Genomic DNA, 14,172 nt, shown 5'->3' with positions numbered 1-14,172 from the left:
TGAGACAATTGCAAAGAACTTAGAAAAAATTAACTGAATTCATGATTTAATAAATCATACTCTTGAATTTGAGAGGTATGTGGGTTTTGTCTTTGTACTTCTGAGGATGAGAAAGTATGTTAGCAAGCTCTCATGGGCTGACACATCATCTTAGAGATGGACTTGATGACCCTTACGGGTCTTTTCCAACTCAGGATATTCTATGATTCCGTGATACAAATTTTTATCAAAAATTAATCATGCTTATATTCAGAGTTAAATGTGGATTTACAAAATTTGAATCTCTTTCATAGCTTCCTTCATAAACGTGGCAAATTTGAATCATATCTGAAAACAGCAGAACAGCCTCATTTAGAGGCAACCAACTAAGCATATGGAACATTTTTTCTAGACATGGCGCTCATCTGATTTGTGGTCAGAAGCTGTCCTCCCAAAACAGCTTCCCGGCTCACTCGTGTAAAGGTCTGGGCACCTTCTGTGAACTGCTGGCTCTATACACTAGGAAAGATAGACATTCAGCTATAGAGCAGATTTACATCTTAAAAATCAGTTTGCAGCTACAGTGGAGATCAATTCTCTGTAAATCATTCTCAGATTGCAGTAATCACCCAATGAGACAAAATAATAAATGCTGAAGGGTCTCAGAAAGTTAAGTTATGCTGAGAAAATTTGGAGCAGATGCAAAAACCACAGAACCATCGACAGATGGAAATCTGGCAGTTTATACAGCTGTGCATTTGCTCTATCTTTTAGCTCATGCTGTTGTTATTGCATATATTGTGAAAACACAGATAATGACAATCATTGCACTACTACTGCAATGCTTCCAAAATGAATAATAATAAACAACCCAAAGCACGAAAAGTCTTTCAAATCACGACAGCCTGTCATTTCCAATATGAAAATAATCAACTTCATATAATTTAAAATTATGCTTATAAAGCACAGCAGTCACTAGGACAATAGAATAATTTCCTATGAAAAGTATTTACCATGCATAGAAAGAGCTGTATCACAAAGCTGTATCACAAGATTATTCAACCTCTTCACTTTTAGCATGAAAATGAAACAAAAAATACATTCTAACTACACACGTTCAAAACTTTTCTAAAAGTCCAGCTTTAACATCACTTACAAATTAGTCTAAGACCTAAAAAGTATTTCACAAGCTGACATCTCCTGAATGATTGCAAACATGGTTTATGGAAGTTGAGGGCACCAGGGTACCTGTTTCACTCTTGGGTTCACGTGGTGTGTGACTTATTAGAGAACATTATGCACTGAAGTGAAAGAACAAAGAAAGTTGAAAATAAAATATAAGAATTCAATAAAACTAGACAAGTATTTTATCTGGCTAATTTGATAGAATAGATGCTTTGGAAAGTGCATTGAGAGCTGAATAAGCACGTATTCTAAGAGAATTTCTCTTAGGATTTTAGTAGCCAGCATCATAACCAGCTATACACTCTTTCTGTGTTAAATATATCATCTCTTTACATATAGGCAGAGCGTCTCACCGTTATGCTCTTATCATTTGGATCACAAGTGTGCAGTTCTCTGCTAAAAGCCAGTATGGTGTGAGTACTGTTTTCCATGGCATATTCCAGGTGATAATCCTGTTGTGGGTCTTTTTTCAGTACTCTGTTTTCATCTGTATGATAATCCTGTTGAAAATAAAAAGTGTGCCAGTATTAAAATCTAATATTCAAGCAATAACCTTTTACTCAAATAGCGAATACCCTTAAACGTTGTCTTTATATAAAACACTGAAGGATCACAGTTTTGGCGACACTAAACATATTTTTGATTAAAAATCTTAAGGAAAGCAGGTCTCCTTAACAAGCAGCTCAAAAAAATGGTTTGAACAACTTTAACTGTACACTGCCTGTACATAGCTACAGAAATAAAGGTTGTACTTAGTCCTAAATTATCATAACTGGGATGTTGTGGATTTTGTAGAAATTACTGAGAGAAATAAGTTCACTTAATACTCCAACAAAATTGCCCTTCTCTTTTCTCCCAACTTTTTGTTTGTTTTTCCTTCCCCATGAACAGCAAATCTCCCAGAGTAAAATCAATCACAACCAGGAAGCCTACAGCTGAACCAGAAGGAACAGCACTTGGCACACACAGAATTTGCCTGGAGGGTTTTGGGGTTTGTTTGGTGGTTTGGGGTTGGGTGGCTGCTCTTGGAAGCAATGCTCAGAAAGACAATCCCTGGCTCAGCAGAAGTACAGTGAAATGGAGGAACGGTGCAGCAGTGCCAAGTCATTAACCTCCTCACCCCAAATTCCTGCCACACCGCACAGCTGTGACATGTCCCAGTGTCATCCTCTTCCCTATCCTCCAGCCTGTTCCACTGCCATGACAAGGCACAGTTTTTTGCTGTTTCTTCACTGCTTGGGGTAAGAGGAGGTTTGAAGGTGCTGCTCTGCACGGCCAAGTCTAGAGCACAGCCTCTAAGCTTGGTTAGACACCTTTCTTTTCCAGAACATGCCACCTTCCTCCCTGATGGCAGGTAGTTACTGGCGGACACCATGAATTGTGTTGCATCGTTAGCAAAACACACCAACACCTGTTTTTTGAAGGCATTTACCTCTGCAGCTACTTGAACCTCCATTTAATTTTAGAGGAGCTTCTAGTTTTCATATCCATTTGCTCAAGTAGAGGCAACAAAGCTGAAAAATCACAAAATGTTATGTTCAAATATTGTGACACTGGTAACAGTGGATGACATCATTTTAATTCACAAAAGGATCAATTGGGAGTTATGACCTTGAACTGAATCGCAGTCAAGAAATCTTTCTGTGTACAAGAGACCAGAAGCACACCTTTTACAGGTGTGAGAATAACTGTATGCTCAAACACCTCATTAAGATACATTATTTTGGATGATGAAAATCATGAAATTATCTCAGTCGTGACACAATTTCAAAGAAGAAAAGGGTAAACACAGAGCATTTATATCAGCATAAAAACATTCTGTCTTGCCAAAACTACTGAAACAGTTCTGATTTTTACACTTCCAAAACAAATCTAAATTTTAAAGGTACTGAAAAGAGTAATGCTTTTCCTGTCAGCACTTTTTGCAACTAGAAGTGAATGAATACTTGCATGAAGGAACACATACCTGGGAAAACTACCATCAAAAACAGCAAAAGGGAGGCATGAGAGGTGAAGCTATGTGCTGAAAGAAAGAGTAGTGATGAGCTATGTTTGTTCATAGAAAGAACTTTGGATTTCCTTTTCCAGATGGAAATACTGGACCTGTTCCAGGGTGGTACTCGAAGGTGGATATTTTGTGGGAACAAAGTGCTCCACTTCACCTCTACAATGGAGCTTGGACAGAGACACAGTATGTCTTTACAAAATACCATCCCTCCTCTGAAAACATCTTTATATAAGTAGAACATCTATTTTCATCTTAAAAATAGTAAATGCCTCTCTGAACTAGAAGTGCAACCTTGTGACCATCAACTTTTACCAAAGTGTGGTATCTTTTTTGAGATGTTACATTAAATTGGAGGAAAGCATCCTTGTATTAGAATAAGCAACCAGATAGTGAAGTACTGCAGAACAGAAATGTAAGAGAAGCTTTTCCTCATGGGAGTAGGTTGGGAGACTTTGCCTGAAACGGCTGGGAAGGACGGTTCAGAAATGAAAACCCAAAACAGGTGTGTGCGCTCCAATATCTTCAGGGTGATCTGCAAGTATCAAAACCATGTGTAGAACAGCCCTAACTTCTATGAGCCTGCAGGGAGTGGGCAAGAAGAACTGGAAGAAGTGATGTAAAGAAGGGTCACTTGGCTATGCCTTGATACAGTGACTGTTGGTGGAACTCTTTGTTCACTTGCGTGACAGCGTTGCCCAGCTGTGTTGCTGTGGGCTCACCCTGTGCCCTGGGGAAGGGGCTTCCAGGCCCTGCAATACCAGGGGCTCGCTGCCTGCCCACCACCAGCCCCCAGCAGCACCTCACTCCCTGATTTGCCCAAGAGCATCCTGCGGGCAGATCTTAATCTGACCGACTAATGCTAATCTTTCCCATGTGAAAATTTCTGCAGAGTAATGAAGTCGCTGGCTCTGCTTGCTCCTCTGCCTGATACACGGCCTCATGAAACATCCCTCAAATGTCAGGGTGCTGAGAATACCTGGGAAGCAAATTCACGTAGTTCCTGAGAAGCTAGAGGTATCCTTTGTCTCCCAAGTCCTACAAATCCACTGAGTGCAATCAGACTGCACTAGAGGAATAAAGCGTGAATACATTTCCCAGAAGCTGTTTACAAGTTACCAACTGCCTCTATCACTATTTTTTATTCCTTCTGCTGAAAATTATCCAGGTGTTCATCACAAAAAATAAAATCAAATGATCTAGCAAGAACATTTCTGAACAGCTCAGGATTAGACTGCTTAACCTCTGACATGAAAACAGTTTGTTTGCCAAATTGAGAACAAATGAAGGACACGTCATCAAGGAAACATTCTGATCTCCTTCTGTTCACAAAACAGATTTTAAGTCGAACTACACAAGTTTTGGTCAATTTATCCATCTGAGCTGAAAAGCCCTTAAGAAACACATAGATGTTTGTGCAAAAACGACAGAACATTATCAAAAAAGGAAAAGTAACAAGAAGTGGTTGGAAGTTTCACTCATCTTTCCTCATGCTCACTAAGCTAAACCTATGTAAAGCACATTATTTTTAAAGAAATATTTTCAGGCACCAGTATGGAAGACACATAAACTTCAGGTAACTTTCTTGTAACACAGTTAAGCTCCCTTAAATCCCTACTAATTTGGGTCAGTACCATCACAGATATTATGGACATATAAAGATGCGTCTTTAGAGATGTTCCTTTTCAGAGGGAAAAAAAAGTGATAAGGGAAATTTCTGTTCCTGTGGTACAAATCCAACTAAAATACCATATTTGGGCAGCCTGCGCTCCACTCAGATCTTTGTTAGGAGAAAGCTGGGTACCTCTGTAGGCTTTGAATGTCATTTACAAAGCCTAGGGACAGCACAGAGGACCCACCAAAAGTTAAACAGGGGATGTCTGGGCTTCAGCAGCATGGAGGGCATCTAAATATCACAGAATCACCAAGGTTGGAAAAGACCTACAAGATCATGCAGTCCAACCATCCACCTATCACCAACAGTACTCACTAAACCATGTCCCTCAACACAAAATCCTTGAACACCTCCAGAGTCGGTGACTCCACCACCACCCTGGGCAGCCCATTTCAGTGCCTGACCACTCTTTCAGAGAAGTAGTATTTCCTAACGTCCAGCCTAAATCTCCCCTGGCGCAGTTTGAAGCCATTCCTTCTAGTCCTATCACCAGTTACATGAGAGAAGAGGCCGACCCCCAGCTCACTACAACCTCCCTTCAGGTAGTTATAGAGAGAAATAAGGTCTCCTCTGAGCGTCCTCTTCTCCAGACTGAACAATCCCTGCTCCTTCAGCCTCCTCCTAAGGCCTGTGCTCCAGACCCCTCACCAGCTCCATCACTCTTCTATGAACCCGCTCCATGGCCTCAATGTTTTTCTTGCAGCAAGGGGCCCAAAACTGGACAACTGGCAACACCGTTTCTGATGCAAGCCAGGATGCCATTGGCCTTCTTGGCCACCCGGGCACACTGCTGGCTCATGTTCAGCCAAGCATCAATCAATACCCCTAGATCCATTTTCTCCAGGCAGTCTTCCAGCCACAATGCCCCAGTCCTGTAGTGTTGCCTGGGGTTGTTGTGGCTAAAGTGCAGGACCCGGTATTTGGCCTTGTTGAAACTCATCCTATTGGCAGGGCATAATATACACTATTTTTTATTCCTTCTGCTGAAAATTATCCAGGTGTTCGTAGGCAGGATTATACTGGTGCAAGATATTCTGAATTTCATGGAGTTCCAGCACAGATCTGCAGTAACTATCAACTCCTTAATACTGAATTTATTAAATACTTTGCAAGAACCTGAAAACGTGATTTATTTACTGATTTTGCCCTTGAATTCAGATCCTTCAGCTTCTTACATACACACAAAATATATGTTATATGGTTAAATGAAGATAAAGTTGCTAAGTTTTACATGAACTTGACAGAAGTGTCAGTAGTTACAGAGAGAAGATAAGGGAGAAATGTCTAATTTTCTGACACGAACATCTTATTTTGGTTATTGTTTAAAACAAAGATTTGACAGTGTTGTCATGCTACATAATAACAAAGTGTTGCTTAAAAAATTTACTTACATTTACATTAGATGCATTTACAGTTTTTGCACTCCTATTGATTCTATTGCATAAACTGGCATTTAGAACTCTGGGCTATGTTGTGCAATCATCCCTAATGCCACCTAGGAGTTGAATCAACAGATTGAAAAGAGAAACCTTCCTGCTATTGCACACTGTTTGCTGTTTTCCAGAAGCGTGGCTGATCACATCACACAGTTTTCAAATCCTATGAACCGCTCACTTTCTTAGGAAAATGTTTTGTGGCATAGATGGTTTCTGTTTGCTGCTCAGCAAAAGACAGGGTAATTTCTCAAGGATGTAAAAAATAGGCGCAACTGGGCTTTTTTATCCTCAGAGAATGTAAGCACAGCTGCAGAAGGAAGCCTCACGAGAAAAGCACTACCAGCTGTCATCGCATACTTGAACAGGTGTTTATAAGGCTCCCTCCCCACATTTTTACAATGTACAAGCTCATTTTGTTTATGGTATCCATTTCCCATGCTAAATTATATACAGCACCTTTCAACCTAAAGGAGCCACCAACAGCTCCCAGGCTGTGGCCCCATCACCTGCAGCTGGGCTCTGGCACAGCTCTGTCTCTGGGATCTCTGTGAGCTGCCCTTCAGCCAGGAGCTCCCGACCATCCTGGCTGTGGGAACAGCCAGAAGCAAGCCAAGGGACAAACCAGGAAGGGGAAATGGGGGAAAAATGAGCTAAGTCTCAACCAGTCCCAACCTATGGTCTACAGCCAACCCACAGAGTTTTGAACATTCCCAGAGTGTCCAAACCTGTGTCTAAGAGCAGGGTTGAAGAGTATGGCAAAGAAATTGGGAAGCTGCAACCAAGAAAAGAGTTGATGTAGGAGAAGATCTATCTTAGTCTAAATAGGATGGATAAATTGCTACAGGATGCAAAAGAATCGACCAAAACTTCTGAATGAAATCAGCACCAAGCTATGCCTCTCTGGGTTTCCAGAAGAATAGCTGTGGTTAGCATTTCTCTTTTTTATTGTTGCATTTAATTCAAATGGAATCCTGCTGCTTGTGGTTCCAGCACACACTGGATATAACCACCAAAAAATATATTTTAAAAAGCTGTTTTTACATTGTATTTGGCAAGAAGCAAACAGAGCATAAGTTTACAAATAAGAAAACCAACCTTTTCTCAACCTCAAGTAAATTTCAGCTTAAGTTTAAGGCAAAGATCCTACCATACTCCCATGTCAGGGAAAAGCAGAGCCCACCTACAGAAAACTAACACAAAGTGGGACTCTGAAAGCATCACTGCTTTAAATAAGAATATAAGAACACCTTCAGAGCATTCCAGTTGACTGATCTGATTTTGGGATTGGTCTGCAAATGGAAAAATATCCTCAGCAAAAGGTATGGTGGCAGCAATCAATCAGTTGCAAGAAGTTCCTAAAGTAAGTGGGATCAGCAAGTTCAGCCACAGCCCTAAGAACCAACTGCTCCTAGTTAAGTTACTGATTGATTGGGTTTTTTTTGTTGCTGTCATGGTTTTTTGTTGTTTTTTTTTTTTATCCTACTCACCAGATGAGTATGAGATGATTCACTGCCTGCTGAGAAGCCCAGCTCCCTGTCACATGGAAGCAGCATCGACTGGCTGAGTTACACTGGAGTCAGCGTGGCAATGTGTTTAGTGCAACTATACTACTAACTTTAACAAGGACTGAGCATTTTTATCTATAACAAATAACTGGGGTGCATCTGTTTTGAAATGCACACACAGATACACAAAGATTCCCATTTTCCACTTGTGTATTTGCACAGATACCACATCTGTGTGTACACGTACCTACATTGTCTTTGAAAAAATAAGGCATTTTTTACAGATGAAACAATTCTTTACTGAGAGACACATCTTTGTTCCTCAAGCTGTAAGTCATTTGAACATGCTTGGGTGTATTTCTTGTATCTGATTCTTGTGTCTGCCCAGAGCTGCTCCCCAGCAGCCTACACTCTGTGGTGACACTTCCTGGTTCCTGTGGCTCTCCTGGGGGATGCAAAAACATAATTTTGTACACACAAATGAAAAACACTGAAGCATCGTAAGCTCTCCAGCTTGACACACACAGGTGTAAGAAGCATTAGCAGTTGCAAAGTTGGCAACGCTTATCAGCACGGAGAATTTGACTTTGCAGAGGAGTCCCAAGGACCCTGGGACATTATTACAATAATTTTTGATTTTAGAAGTGTTTTTCCAGTTGTATCAGAAGTTATAGAGCTAGATTAAAGACTATCCTTACACAAACAGACTAGACTAAACTTGTAGCTATGTGTTTTAAGGGGAAGAAAGCCTGTAACTAGGAGATACTGCACGATCCAATCTCACAACTGCACTTTATCACAAGGAACATTCCTTATACAGGAGCTCATTCAAACAGCACAATTTTTCTTGTTTTAATTACTTTAATTGCTTCAATTATTAGAAGTTTTCTAAACACTGCAGGGATTTTGGAGCACAACTATTAACAATACTTGTTCCCAAAGTTGCTATCTGTGCCACATAACATCTCTCCTAGTCCTTCTCCTGCTTCTAAGATATTTGCTTATAAGGAGAACGAAACCATTCCCCTGTTACTTTAAGCCCTCACATCGCTCACGGTGGCTGCATTTCCATCCAGCCCAGGCTGTGAAGCTCTGACACTTTCTCTAGTGGAAAAGTTAACTTTCTCGGCGTTGCCAAAATCCTAACTGAAAGCGAAAATATCACAAGCACCAGAAAAAAAACAACTTGCGAACCAGACCCCCGACCCTTGCCAAAGACGGGAGCTCCCCATCTTTTGCTTCTCCGGTTGTCGCTGCCCTGTCCTCCCCACCGTCCCTCCGAAGGGCAGCACAAAGCGCCCGGCCCGAGGGGACGTCCGTACCGCGTCCCTTTGAGCCCCGCACCGAGGCCAAGAGGACTCATTAGTCATCGGGAAATCTCGCCACAATGCCCGAAGGCTTGAAATACCTCCAACAAAGCGCCGACTGAGATATGTCAGCGTGGCACTCGCTTTGCATCTCTCTTTTGGTGCCTTTCAAGTTGTTTTCTAAACACTTCTTTTGTTGCCGCTGGCATGAGTGCACTTAAAAGCAGCATATCGTTAAGTACAGAGAATGCTGTTTTCTGTCCTTTAAAACCTCTTCCAAGTACTTCCCTACGAGCAATTAAGCTAACTCCATGGGATACATTTGATAACAGATATTCTTTAGTTCGGGTGATGGTTAACAAGCGGGGCCGTAATGAATAATAAAGTACTTCTTAGTGACACACAGTCCCTATTCACCCTGAGGAGGGACTATTTTTGTGCAAGTTCAACAGAAGACTCCAACAATGCCACTCTCTTGTGTAACTTGCACAAAATAGCCATTCATCAAGGAGGATTACTCGCCCCAAAATGGGGCTCTCTGCAGCTACGTGCTGTGGGTGGGGATGCACAATTCCAGACAGGGGTGGAGACCAAGGAAAAGGCATGGCGATGAAAATGCATGCTGTGTCAATTCATAAGCACAAAGGCCATTAAAAAAAAAAAAAATAGACATAGAAGAAGGAAGGAACACTCGATGCAATAGCTGAAGCTGTCCCAAAAACATTCATGAAGAGCAGCACACGCTGCAAGTGGCCACAGCCATACTGCAGGAAAACTTTTGCAGAGTACAAACTGCACACCCAAACCAACCCCCATCTGGCAGAGATAAAGGCAAGTCATGGCTGTCTGACACCAGATCCCATTGGTACCTTCTACTTCTTCTCATTATGTTCGCCCCAAACCTGCATAACCCTCAGCCACACAGCACAAGGCTCTTGGCAATGTGCTCTGGCAATTCACTCCTCCACCTCCCTCTTTTCCTCCTTACACTCATTACAGACAGCTCCCTCAAAATACACCACTGCTACGGATGTATGCACACATGCATGCTGTATTCTCTACACTTTCCCAAAGTAAGTCTGTGTTCCTATCCCAAATACCAAACTTCAGAAAGGCTGAGATAATCGAAGTATAATTTATGTATCGTTCAGAAGTTCTTCAAAAAGCCACTCTGGTGCTTGTACCACTTCCTACCTCGATATATTTAGAGAAAAGTGAAGTCTTTCAAATCTTTCTGCTCTTTACTCATTATCCCAGACCTCCTAATCCATACATACAGCTCCAAAATGGAAAAGCAAAACAAAACAGGTAAGCCTTGCACCTAACATATAAAGCTCACCAAACATATAAAAAAAACAAGAAAAAATCCCATCTCAGATCTCCAGGACTTTCAGTCATCCAATTATCTGAAGGAAAGGCACAGCCCGCTGATGGTGGGAATGGCACCAACTTGCTGTGAGAAAACATTTTCTCTCCGAAAGCTCTCTGGAATTCTCCTTCTACCTCAGTGCACCACTTCACAAAGTGGGCAGCACCTGCCATCGCTCTGCTAAGGGCTGCAGTCTGACTGCATTTGCTTGCTTGCTCCCAGGAGAGGACTCTTCCCCCCCAAGAACACTTCCTATTTTGAAAGGAGAAGAGAGAATTTAAGGGAACTGGGGAGAAGAGGTTTAGTTCTCCTCAGAGCAGCACGTTAATGCTTGCTTGAAAGGCTGTAAAGGTGTTTCAGAAGGGCTTCTGAAAATCAGGCCATTAACAAGCATCTCAGAATGTTCAAAGAAATAAAAAAATAACCCTCCTAAGAGTTTAGACCACGATGCACATTTCCCAACAGATGATCACGGATTAAAAACATATTTCTGAAACCAAAAGGTAAGTTCTTTCATTTACAGTGCACATATTTCATGGAGTGCAGCTAGGTACAAACCTACGTACTCCCGAGGCCATTATCTATGAGAAATTCCTTCTCATAGTAAATAATGAAAACAATGATGATATGCAACTAATAAAGTGCTTTTAAAATGTTAACTCTGTGACCAGTAAAGGGAAGAGTTAGACGTTACTGAAGTAGGGCTCTAGAACAAGGTACTCATTTTGTATCAGTCTGTGACGCCTGTCCAGAAAACACTGCAGACGTATTTTGTTCCTTCAGGGGGTTGCTCCATCCTCTTCATGTCTCACCCTTCCTTCTTCCAGGGCAAGCACAGAAATGTTTTAGCAGTCTGCCTGTCTTAAAAGACCTCGTCTCACTTTACCAATAAACCTTACTGCCTAGCACTGAAAAACTGAGGATGGTGAAAGCCACAGGTTACCAGCAAGCTTCAGGAATAGAACGGATTTATTCTACACTTTATCTGCTCAAGAGCGTAACATAATAACTCATAGCACTTTGCCTAGCAGATGTTAAATTAGTGTTTCAGAACAAATATCAGCTGTTCCGTGACAGGAGGCAATTGCTGCAGTCCTTCCTTTCCTCTTTCTGTTCTATTTGTCATGTGGTGACAGTAAATTAAATCTTTGGCAGAAGAATGCACAGAAACACTTTTAAAGATGCTGAAAGCCCGAGAGGGGTGCTGAAAAGAGCCACAGAGTTGTTTTGAGTGCTGGAAAAAATGCCACAGAATCATAGAAGCATAGAATGGCTTGGGAAGGAATGGAACTCAGCTCCCAACCAGCCCCAACCCTGTGCCATGGGCAGGGCTGCCCTCACCAGCTCAGGCTGCCCAGGGCCCATCCAACCTGACCTCCAGGGATGGGGCATCCACAGCTCTCTGGGCAGCTGTGCCACTGCCTCACCACCATGAGTAAAGCATTGCCTCCTAACATCTAATCTAAATCTTTTAATTTAAAGCAACCACCCTTGTCCTAGCACTGTTGGAAAGCGTCAAAAGTCAGTCTCCCTCCTGCTTATAAGCCGACTCGTGCAGTGGAATACTTACAGAACTGCATCTATTTATTTTATGTAAAAGAAAATTGAGGAGTGACCTGATTACAGCATATAAATAACTTTATGGGGGCAGGATTTGGGGAGTAGGCTTTTAAATCTAATAGAGAAATTACATAGCTGGAATTTGGGCCCAGCCAAATGCATACTGCAAATAAGGAACAGCAAAGTTTCACCATTGCTGTGCGCTACCAAGAAAAGTGATGGATTCTCCATCACTGGGTGCCTTTACATCAGCTCTGGATGCCTCTCCACAAGGCTTGCCTTACATGAACACATCCATGAATCAGCCAGACAGAAAGTCTGGGTTTCTTTAAATAGGTGCATGTGCTGCGATGCAGGGCTCCGGTGAGCGCACACCCTGCACCTCTGAGAGCTGCGCTGCTCACCGGCCAGAATGGGGGTTTTATTATTGGTGTTTTATTTAGACTGAGGTTTTCCAAAAAAAAAAAAAAAAAAAAAAAAAAAAGTTAAAAAAAAAAATCGATCTTCACTTTGAAATATGAGAAGAATTACTATGAAAAACTTTGAACTTAAATAAGACAAATATTTGCCTAAACTTGATATAGCAAACTAATAAGGAATATATATACATATTTATACTAAAAAGGCACCCTTTTTTCTAGAAAAGGTTTGATTTCATAAAACCTTGACAAACAGCAGAGAGAGGTTACGGAGCATTTCGTTTCTTCATTGGGAAAAGTTAGTAAAAATCCATGCTGTTGAGAAAAAAGAAAGAAAGAAAGAAACACACACAAAAAAACTCTTGAAATAGAAGCGCAGTTTCAGTGCTCTAACATAGGTCCCAGCCTGTCCTCTTAACAATAGGAGCAGAGTGGGATTCAATCTCAGCGAGCTGTCATTAGGGGTGACAAGCCGCCACGCCGAGCCCAGCTCCCACGCAGCCGATCCCGCTGCCCGGCCCCTCGCAGCTCCCAGGATGGGGCTCGGGGCGCTGGGAGAGGACCAAAGGCTCCCATCCCCCCACTGACACCTCCAGGAGCGGGTGAGCCGCTGTCCCGCACGCTTGTCCTAGCCACGGTAATAGGTAGACAACGCTGAAAAATACCCAGAGAATTACGCCCGTAGGGTTGGGCTCCCGCGAGCTCGTTTTACCAAAGGGTAAGCGGTGAGTTCCAGCAGTCACCTGTGAGCCCTTTTCAGTAACGAGGGCAGAACACCACCAGGTGAGGAGGAGAGGAATACGGCGGAGAAGTCGTTGAGCAGCCCGGGAGGGCAGCGGGACCGTCCGCCCGTGTCAGCGGTCACAGGGACGGAGCCGGGCCGGCGGTTCGGCCGCCCCGACGGGCTCCGCTCGGGGCAACCGCTCCCGTCCCGTCCGGGTCCAGGCTCGCAGCACCCGCGGAAAGAGCGCCCAAGGCGACAGGCGAAGGCTGAGGCGCTTTGGGATGAAGGAAACCCGACACCTCTGACAACACCCGTGCAGAAGTTTGGAAGGAAGGTTGGCGGGGAGCGGACCGAAAGGAGGGGAGAGGCGCGCAACAACGGGAAAAACCGAAGGGCCGGGAGGAAGGAGCGGTGCGGAGGTAGAAGAAGCCGGGCGGGGGAAGGGGGACGTCAACGCAGGGAGAAAGGGGAGCGGGGACGGCCGCCAGACAAAGCGCGCGGGATGCGGGTCCTTACCTGCAGGTAGGGCTGCCCGCCCTCCACGCCCCCCACCACGATGTCGGCCGAAGCCATGCCGCCGCCGGCCGAGAGCCCGAAGCCCACGTAGCCGCGGGTGCGCACCTCCAGGCGGAAGGCGAGCGCGCTGCCGCGGCGGCTCCACAGCAGGCGGTAGGCGGCCGCGCCGTCCAGCACCGCGACGTGCGGGTAGCTCAGCGCCGCGGCGGCGCCCAGCAGCGCGCCCAACAGCAGCGCCCAGAGGCGCAGCGGCCGCATCCTCCCGCCGCGCAGCGCCGCGCGTGGCACTAGGCGCGCGTGGGAGCGTGCGCGCCCGGCAGCGCGGAGGAGGGATGGGGCGGTCACCCCGCCCAACCGCGGGCCGGCCCCGTCGGGGTAGCGCCCCGCCGCCGCCGCTTTGTCCGCTCCCGCCCCGCCGGCAGCACCTGCGGCCGCGCGCCGACGACGGAGGGTGGGTTTGTTCGGTGGTACGGCGCAGCGCCGGGGGGTTGC

The 14,172-nt window shown here is 44.2% G+C and overlaps 1 protein-coding gene across 1 annotated transcript in view; it reads right to left on the bottom strand.

Moving 5' to 3' along the window:
- The window catches only part of MOXD1 (monooxygenase DBH like 1), a 50,830-nt gene extending 36,860 nt beyond the window's left edge, over nucleotides 1-13,970 (bottom strand). The window contains exons 1-2 of the mRNA XM_031610586.2: nucleotides 13,681-13,970; nucleotides 1,518-1,664 (exon numbers count right to left, since the gene is read on the bottom strand). Of these exons, the coding sequence (XP_031466446.2) occupies nucleotides 1,518-1,664; nucleotides 13,681-13,938 (405 nt within the window). The 5' untranslated portion in view covers nucleotides 13,939-13,970. The remainder of the gene's footprint in view (nucleotides 1-1,517; nucleotides 1,665-13,680) is intronic.
- Nucleotides 13,971-14,172: the final 202 nt, after the last annotated feature.

The sequence above is a fragment of the Phasianus colchicus genome, chromosome 2, assembly GCF_987193195.1.
Source record: "Phasianus colchicus chromosome 2, bPhaCol1.hap1.1, whole genome shotgun sequence".
Classification (NCBI taxonomy): Eukaryota; Metazoa; Chordata; class Aves; order Galliformes; family Phasianidae; genus Phasianus; species Phasianus colchicus.
This window is presented reverse-complemented; position numbering and strand designations above follow the sequence as displayed.